Raw genomic sequence first — 9,563 nt, 5'->3', positions numbered from 1 at the left:
TAAATTATAAATACGAACAAAACTGTTGATAAATCAGATAAATATTGCATTCGCATATAACTTGTATCGTCAGCAAATTACTGTTAACTAATTTATAATGTATAGACTATAGGTAAATTATACATTCTGTAGTATAATCTTTCGTAACCGTAATACTCGAAATTTAAAATCATAATATGGTTTTTCCCGATTTAATATTAATTATAACTGATTACAACTGCAATTGTCGTACATTCCGACGTTCGTTATCGAAATAATATACGATTAGGATTTGTTCAAAATAAAATCGATAACCGAGTAAGTAAAAGAATACCAATTTAAAAACGGTTTTAATTTCCGGGACACAACTATGCAAAAGTCCAAAACCGGTACAAATCGGTGTCCCGAGAACTTTGTCCGGGACGCCGGGACATGGGTTCCTAAACCGGTAACGTCCCGGGAAATCCGGGACGAATGGCCACCTTACTATAATAGCTTGAAAAATTCAACACAAGTCCAAAATTTCAGTCGACTTGTCGACAAACCACGTACATGGACCAAATTTTACGCTCAGCAGAACACGTGTAGCTCCGTTAATTTAAAAATTAAAGTGAATTGACCTCTTCTAAAATCTAAAGGTAAGATAATTATCTAGGCAACCTCATTGGATTTTTATTATATTTTTAGTTTAACGCATGTTATAAATATTTTAAGATGTATAAAAAATTTACAATTTTAAAAAACTCATAACTCGCGTTAAAATTAAAATATAATAAAAAAACCTATGAGGTTGCCTAGATAATAATCTTACCTTTAGATTTTATACGAGGTCAATTCGCACCAGGGGAGTGCCTGGGGGGGGGGGACATTATAGGTGGAACTTGATTAGGTTAGGTTCACATGGTGTCTTTGAATCGCTATCGTGAAACACGCTCATTGTTTCGTGTCATGTGAGCGATATATGTAAATAGGAAATCCGTATACCCATAAATACGCGCGATTGACCGGAGTGCGTGTACTATAACACATCGGCTATTGTACTTTATCGTCGAATTTCGGATATGATATATTGTGTTCCATGTAGCCACGTAAAAATTAAACACGATTCATTTCGACAATGTTAACTATACAGTGAACAACATCAAAACTCAAAAGATTTATAATACGATATTGCCACGTAAGTTTAATATTCTGTACTAATTTTTGTTTAATAAATTAATTTATTATAATTGTTAATACAAATTCCATTATAATTTCTAGAAGATGAAAAGATCAGGTAAAATAACAGATTTGTTCCAATTAAAAGAACAAATAAATTGTCAAAGACAACTGATACTGACAACATAGGAAATATTGAAAGCGTCGAAAATGAAAATAAAGTTTCTACGTGAATAAATTTCGATTCTCAAGACATTGGTGCGTACATAAACTTAAGAGAAAAAAATATTATTTTAAATGATTTGAAACGTGAACAACTACTTACATCTCCGTGGGTCCCCCTGAGTGGATATGTATTTCCTATAGACAATACCAATAAACGAAATTTACGTTTTCAAATGAGTTGGATAAATAGATTTTCATGGTTGGTATATTCTGAAATAGAAAAAGGGGCTCTATGTAAGTTTTGTGTTCTATTTTCTAATTCTGATACTGGTAAAGGCAGTCACGAAAAAATAAAAAGTTTTGTGACACAGCCATTTAAAAAATGGAAAAATGCGATAGAGAAATTTAATGATCAGGAAAATTGCCAGTACCATAAACTATCTAAAGAAGAAAATTTTTTGTCAGTAAATTATCGAAAGCAAAAATCTGTGATTGAAGTCTTAAACTCTGAACAAGCCAGTCAAGCTTCAGAAAATAGAAAAAAACTATATTCAATAGTTGATACAATTATTCTTTGTGGTGGATTAGAAATGTCTTTAAGAGGAAAAACTGATTCAGGACGTATACATGTAGACGAAGAAGGGAAAACTGGTGGTAAATTCCTTGAACTACTCAAATTTAGGGTGAACGCTGGAGATGAAATTTAAAAAAAAACATTTAACTGAAGGGAGTTTAAATGCACAATTTACAAGTGCTAAAGTACAAAATCAATTAATGAATATTTTTAGTGATATTATATCAGAAAAAGTAGTTGAGAAAGTTAACCGGGCTAAGATATTTTCAGTTATGGCAGATGCAACTACTGACGTCTCTAAACAAGAGCAAATGTCTCTATGTATCCGTTACATTGATCCCGATTTGACATCCCCTTTAATTCGAGAAGATTTTTTAAGGTTTGTAGTTGTTTCTGATTTAAGTGGCCAAGGTCTAGCGAAAACTATTATTGAAAATTTACAATCGGCCGGTATTAACTTAGACTTTAATTGGCCAGGGTTATGACGGCGCGGCTTCTATGAGTGGTCATTTGAATGGTGCTCAAGCTGTAATACGTACAAAATATCCAAAGGCATTATTTGTCCATTGCAGTGCGCATTCTCTTAATCTTGTAATCAATGATGCATGTAAGATAACTGTTGTCAGAAATACTGTGGGTAGTGTATTGTCAGTTTGTAATTTTTTTCGAGGATCAGCTCAACGCACTGATGTTTTAAAAAAGCATGTGATAAATCATTTTCCAAGTAGTAGACATACAGTACTGTTATCGATGTGTGAAACGAGATGGGTCTTAAGACACGATGCTATTAATCACTTTAAAGAAATGTACATTCCAATAATTCATGCGTTAGAAGATCTCCAAAATTCAATCAATACCGAAACTTCCAATAAAGCTTATCAACTCCTTTCAGTGATATTAAATGGCCAATTTTTTATTACATTAAGCATAAAAGAAAAAGTATTTGCTTATACGTTACTATTATGTTATCACTTACAGACTGTGAATTCCGATTTAACTGCTGCATGTGATCATGTTCAAAATATAATTGATGCTCTTAGTAATCTTCGTGAAAATAGTGATTCCAGTTTTAAATCAATATATGATACATGTAATCAAATACTTATTGATGTAGGTAGCGAAGTGACAATTCCTCGCTGCGTAAAAAAACAAATAAACCGGGATAATACTCCCTCACAATCACCTGAAGAGTACTACAGACGCACAATATTTAATTCATTTTTAGACCACACTATTGTTCATATAGCAGACCGTTTTATAAAACATAAAGAAATAATAACGAACTTAGAAAAAAGTAATTCCAAGTCGTATAAATGTAAACTCACTAGATCTATCAAAAGATACTATAACCTTTTATGAAAGTTTATTGCCAGATTCTACAGTATTTAATGAAGAGTTCTCCACATGGAAATTAAAATGGCTAAAAAATAACATAGAAAAAAAACCTTCAAATGCAGTAGAGTCATAATTAGAATATGATGAAAGGTTTTTCGGTTTTCCCAAATATAAGAAAACTGTTGGACATATTAGCAACTTTACCCGTGTCTACGGCAACCGCAGAAAGGACATTTTCTACTTTACGGCGTATCAAAACATATTTGCGCAACACAACTGGCGAAGATCGGTTAACTGGGTTAGCTCTTCTTTCAATTCAAAAAGAAAATAACGTTGATCCTAATGAAGTGGTGAGAAGGTTCGCTTTAATACCTCGAAGACAAGGATTCATTCTATGATTTTTTTTTTTTAGTATAATATATACGACGAGTGACGACAAATTATTCAAAATGTATTTTAATGTATTATAAATTATTATTATTATTTTTTTTAAATATTACTATTGAATAATATGACACGATATAGCTAATTAATATCTAGTAAAATAAATACACTAAATTACTTAAAATAGGTACGTTATTAAAAATTTTGACCCCCCCCCCCCCCCAAAAAAAAAAAAAATTTCTAGGCAAGCCCCTGATTCGCACTAATTTTTAAACTAACGGAGCTACACATGTTCTACTGAACGTAAAATTTGCTATGTTACGCACTTGTAAGGCAGAGACAACACATGCAGGTATCACGTCCTCTTAACGACCAATAGACAATAGTTTCGGTACCCGACATTAAAATTCGATCAAAATCAAATAATTCTTTTCGTGCAACTTTATCCTACAGTCATATTTTTTATTTTTTTTATGACATACATTTCATATTCCGAAGCAGATTATTATTCGGAGTACTTCAATGAATAAAAATTTAATTATAGACTATTCGATTATGAGATATTATAAATTATAATACAAATATTTAAAGATTACACGTGTTCGAACCGGAGTCGTTTTCGTGTCTGTGACAAGCAGTGTGTCCGTGTGACGCCTGTCTGGTCACCCCGCTGGTTTTACGACGACGAAGGGCGCTTGCACGAACTTTTGGCGACCGGCGTCACTGACCACCGGTTGTTCTGCGGTCCGTCGTCGTCGTCTTAAGGTAGAAACACACTACTGTCACGTCACGTGAAATCACACATTGTCATGTGAGCTCACATGACAGGGGAAAAGTGCGTAGTGCCATTTTACATATTATTTGAATCCATCAGTAACACACTGTTATCACGTCATGCTTATCACGTCACGTTACTAAACTCACGCGTGAAATCACGTCTCTATTTTCTGAAAGTTTGCACATTTGTGACTCACGTGACAACACGTAAACTAGTGTTTCATACTAATATAATTTCGTTTTAAATTGAAAATTCAAAAATGGATGAAATGCTTATTGAAAAAGTTAGGGAATATAATGTTCTATATGACCATGGGTCATCTGATTACCGAGATCAACATATTCGGCAAAATGCATGGGAAGAAATTGGTCAAGATCTAAAAATATCAGGTATGTTTTATTTTCTAAACAAAACTTTCTAACAAAATGTCTAAATTCAAAATTTTAACAAAATAATATAATATAAATCGTTAAAATAAACACTGTACCTACTGTATACAACAGTAATAATTTTAATAGTTTCATATGAGAGTATAATATGTTTTTACTGTCCCACTACAACCCTTCAAAATATGGCACTGTAATTATTTGTATGCGTTATTTTTTCTTTATTTCTCGTTCCTTTGGTTTGGTATTTCCATGATGATTCGATATCATAATTATTACTAATAATATTATAGCGCTATTTTTTTTACTTTAATGTTACAACACAATAATAATTAAATAATAGCATTTTGACGCCATATCTTTGAACCATGACACGTATGTAAATAACGATGGAGTGGGACAGTACTGCTTATCGCCTGTGAGCGTCGACTGAATAAAAATAACCAGATTGTAGAAAAGTGCCCATGTAAAAATACTTTTATCTATAAAATCGCGATTGTAGTATTTTTTCAACGTTTATTATTTCAACAAGATTGCTATAGATATTATAATATAAACGATCTTTAACCAAATAAAAATAAAAGTATTGTTTGCTTACTAGAATATTAAATGTATTTTAAAAATTTTATGTAGGTATATTAATTGTTTATATTATATATAAATAATAATAATTTTTAATTATGTTTGTTTTTTTCCCTTACGAACACTCTCAATTTGCCAAACTAAACTGCCAACATTTGAATTAAAATATTCTTTAAAATAGTCTCGTACTTGAAATGCTTCGCGCGTGCTATTTCTTCTTAATGAATCTACATTTAATAGAGCTGATTCTGGAAGTTGAAGTGATTCAGTGTCTGGTTCAAACGCATTATCTGCACACAACATGTTATGAAGGCAGCATGATGCGAGTACAACTTTATCAACAAATTCTGGTTGAATTTCTAAGGGTCCTCGAAAACATCTCCAGCGTGCAGCTAGGATTCCAAAAGCATTCTCCACAACACGCCTGGCCCGTGACAATCTGTAGTTAAATATTTTGTTGGGTTCGTTGTCCTCTAAATAACTTCTGCTATATGGACGAAGTAGATAGGTTTTCAATGGAAACGCTTCGTCGCCAACAATGACATATGGCTGTGGTTGTCCATTTTGTATTATGGGGGCTGGTTCTGGAATATTGAACGTCTTGCTTTGTAGTTTTTTTCCAATTATTGAATTAGACAAAATACCGCCATCGCTGTTTCTTCCATACGCTCCCACGTCAATCGCAATGAATTTATAATCAGCATCAACTAAAGCTAGAAGTACAATGGAATGACTGCCTTTATAATTATAGTATGTGGATCCAGCATTGATCGGACACTGAATATTAATGTGCTTGCCGTCAATAGCACCAATGCAGTTCGGAAAATTCCACATTTCTTTGTATCTCGAGGCAATAGTTTTCCACATTTCTTCCGTCGGTTGTGGCATTGTAATTGGTCCTAGTCTCTTCCATATTGCTTGACAAACTTCTTGAACGATTTCACGAACAGTGCTAAATCCTAATCTATAACTGAAGCCAATGCTTCTAAATGAATTTCCTGTGGCTAGAAATCTGAAAAATATAAGAAATCTAGTTACATCCACTTGAAATAAAAATATGTATAGGTAAGTTAGGAAACCAACTTCGAAGAAAAATAATAATTTAATATCTCTATGAAATGTTGAATATTTCGTAAAATAAAAATCAGTGTATTTCTTTTAATGTGAATAAATAATAAGCTTAAACAATACGCTGGCTAATGTGAATTTCTAAACTATTAACTATGTACATTAAAATAAATAAACTTTAGAAATAAATATTTAAAAAAAATGTATTAAAAAATAAATACTAAGAGGGAGACATGACATATTATGTAGTAGTGCTGATTTCAGCGGTTCCCAGTTCATAAAAAAAATGCTCAACTTTTTACAGGAAGTGAAGCCAAACTACGGTGGGATAAATTAAGAAGATGTTTCACTAATGCGAAAAATAGGCGCCGTGAAAATACTAAAAGCGGTATGGCTTCCAAAAAAAAAACTTTTTGGAAATATGAAAATCAAATGTCATTTATCTTACCATTTTTAGAAAATAGAAAGTGAGTATAAATATATTGTAAGAGTATAATAATTTTTTATTTATTTATACCTAATTTTTCCCCTAAAAATATGTCACTACCTACATGGCTTTACGGAATAAAAAGTAGTTCTAAAAATCAATAATTAAAAACACAATTACGAACCCACAATAATTATAATACTTACGCATTATAATATACTATATTTATTTTATCTTATTACTCTGTATCTATTTTTATATTTAAATAAAAATGTTTATTTAAGGACACATGGAAACTTGAACGAGTCTCAAGCGTCTATCGATGTAGTGGCTGATTCAGGTGATTTTTCAGACGAGTTTGGAGAAAATGATACACCAAGTCCATCAGAAAACTGTGGTAATGTGGATGTGGAAGTAGGACGAAATTTCCAGGCTATTGATAAATTAACTCTACACGATGTCGAGTCAGTGGAAAACCATGACGTAGCCATAAAACGAACCAAAAAAGAAAAATCTCAACCTATTACTCCAGTTCAACAAATGGTTGACATTTTAAAAGAAAATTCGGCTTAAAAAAAACGCCGATTTGAAGAAAAAAGTGTACGTTCAGACTCAGACTCGTCTAAAACTGACTTTTTAAATAGTTTAGACGACACAGATATGTTCTTTTTAAGTATGTCAAAAATGACCAAACAATTGCCAAAAATTGAACAATCACGAATCAAACTTGGATTGAGCAATTCCGTATTATCTGCTGAAATAAGAACTAACGAACAATCATATTTCGGCACACCTGGTTATTCCTGTTACCCACAACAATCTGTTTCATCTATATCATCGGAATCAAGTACAATACAACCTACTACATCACCCTCTTATTACTCTAGTGGAGAACATTCAACTACTTCAGCACAACATCAAAGGCAATCATTACTTGAAATGGCGTCTCTTCCTCCGCAAGATTATGAGTGAAATATAATAATACATTTTTTAGTAATTCAAAAACAGTAGTTTGATTTTTTTTTTTTTTTTTATTTTAAACAGGTTTAATTAAAAAGGTATTTTTATATTTTAATAAAGGTTTAATTAAAAAAAATATTTTGATTTTTAAAAATATCTATATTTATAAGGTATAAGGTATAATTTTTTCCTACATACCTTAAACAAACAGCTAATCTTTCTTCAGTAGTTATGGCTTTTCGAAGTTGAGTGTTTCGTTTGTATATATCAATTTTAATAAGTTCATGTATATAATCAAATTGTTCTATTGTCATTCTAAAATACATATGGAAACGTTTCGAATCGTTTCGTAGCTCTTGAACTAGCCTTCGAAACTCACCCAACTCTTCTCTTTTGGTATTTATATCATGGACCCATGTTCTTGTCGATCTTTTCTTTCTCTCGTCTTCATCGAGGACCACAAAAGCAGCAACAGTTTCCCAATCTGATGAATCGGATGAACTCGAACTTTCCATAGTTAAAATATAAATTAAAAAACTGACAAGTGCTCGTATCAAATACACAGTGATAACTGTTTAAATATAGGTACTGCTAAATGGTGGAAGGCATGACACGAGTTTATGACAATAGTGTATTTCTAAACGTGATATCACGGCTTATCACGGTTGTGACACGCCAACGTGATTTCACGTGACGTGACAGTAGTGTGTTTCTACCTTTAGTCTTTTTACCACCGCCGTCCGGCATAGTTCGCCGTGACCGTGGGTGTCGGTCGCTTTTGTTGTACCACGTTGTCGTCGTGTGTCGACCGACAACCCTTTTTGATACTGAGTGCGAGTTTGATTCCCCAACATCACCCGTCGCACGTAACTACTCGTGCTCGCACTTTCGCATATATTGTATTAGACTCAAAAGGAGTTCTAGTGTGGCTCGTGACATTGTATCATCACGAGGTCAACGGATTCACCATCGTCGAGCAATCTACAATTTGATTTGGCGAATTCGCGGGATTACGCAATCTATTCTTATCGATATCCGTCTTTGTCGTGGGATTCTGCCACCATTTGTGACCAGGCACCAGCGGTATCTTTGATATTATTATTATTCTATTTTTCTGTTTTTGTATTAATTTGCATATTGCGCATTTGTTGTACCCTTGATACTATATAATTTCATTGACATTATAATTATTATTGTAATTGTAGCGCGTATACTGCCCGGGCGTCGTATAGTTATAATTATCAGTATTTTTGTAAAATATACATATTGCGCACTGCGCCTAACGAAAATTTCCATTGGAACATCGATAATTTCCCATTTATGTTTGTTTAAGGTTTTAACTGAGTGGTTAGTTTATTTTGTACACGTTTTTTTTTTACTTGTTTCATATCCGTTGACCTGTTGACTATTATGTACAATAATTTTAATATTGATGTATTTAAATTATGGAATTCGTCACGAGTGAAGGCTTCAGGTCAAATAGTAAAATTTTCCATTTTAACCCTTTGACGAGTATGGACGGATATTTCCGTCATTCAATAATGTAGCTTTATAGAGTAATGACGTATATTTCCGTCATGTTGTAATTTCTAACTTATTTGATTTCTTATATTTTCAGGAGTGATGTTATCAATAATAAACCTATTATGAAATATTTAGCATGATATCTCACCAGACAGTAAAAAAAAACGGTTTATATCACTAGAAAAAAAACGGTTTATATCACTAAAAAATAAACGGTTTATATCACTATCATGGATGAAAAAT

The 9,563-nt window shown here is 32.5% G+C and overlaps 3 protein-coding genes across 3 annotated transcripts; 2 read left to right on the top strand and 1 right to left on the bottom strand.

Moving 5' to 3' along the window:
- The first annotated feature begins 1,535 nt into the window (after positions 1–1,535).
- Positions 1,536–2,009, top strand: LOC111041847. The gene has a single exon (XM_022326285.1). It carries the CDS (start codon positions 1,536–1,538, stop codon positions 2,007–2,009), a length of 474 nt encoding a protein of 157 aa, XP_022181977.1.
- A 139-nt stretch (positions 2,010–2,148) lies between these two features.
- LOC111041845 (52 kDa repressor of the inhibitor of the protein kinase-like) lies at positions 2,149–3,344 on the top strand. The gene is made up of 3 exons (XM_022326284.1): positions 2,149–2,259; positions 2,339–3,170; positions 3,250–3,344. The coding sequence occupies exons 1-3, from the start codon at positions 2,149–2,151 to the stop codon at positions 3,342–3,344; spliced, it is 1,038 nt and encodes a 345-aa protein (XP_022181976.1).
- Positions 3,345–5,437: 2,093 nt separating this feature from the next.
- LOC111041844 (protein ALP1-like) lies at positions 5,438–6,229 on the bottom strand. Its single transcript, XM_022326283.1, has one exon. It carries the CDS (start codon positions 6,227–6,229, stop codon positions 5,438–5,440), a length of 792 nt encoding a protein of 263 aa, XP_022181975.1.
- Between the last annotated feature and the right edge of the window lie 3,334 nt (positions 6,230–9,563).

The sequence above is a fragment of the Myzus persicae genome, unplaced genomic scaffold (assembly GCF_001856785.1).
Source record: "Myzus persicae strain clone G006 unplaced genomic scaffold, MPER_G0061.0, whole genome shotgun sequence".
NCBI classification, from domain to species: domain Eukaryota; kingdom Metazoa; phylum Arthropoda; class Insecta; order Hemiptera; family Aphididae; genus Myzus; species Myzus persicae.
This window is presented reverse-complemented; position numbering and strand designations above follow the sequence as displayed.

Coding starts and splice junctions, on each gene's coding strand:
- LOC111041845 (XM_022326284.1), top strand. CDS start 2,149: ATGGCAGATGCAACTACTGACGTCTCTAAACAAGAGCAAATGTCTCTA. Junction 2,260..2,338: donor GAGAAGATTTTTTAAGGTTT/GTAGTTGTTTCT, acceptor GTATTAACTTAG/ACTTTAATTGGCCAGGGTTA. Junction 3,171..3,249: donor AATAACGAACTTAGAAAAAA/GTAATTCCAAGT, acceptor GTTTATTGCCAG/ATTCTACAGTATTTAATGAA.
- LOC111041847 (XM_022326285.1), top strand. CDS start 1,536: ATGAGTTGGATAAATAGATTTTCATGGTTGGTATATTCTGAAATAGAA.
- LOC111041844 (XM_022326283.1), bottom strand. CDS start 6,229: ATGCCACAACCGACGGAAGAAATGTGGAAAACTATTGCCTCGAGATAC.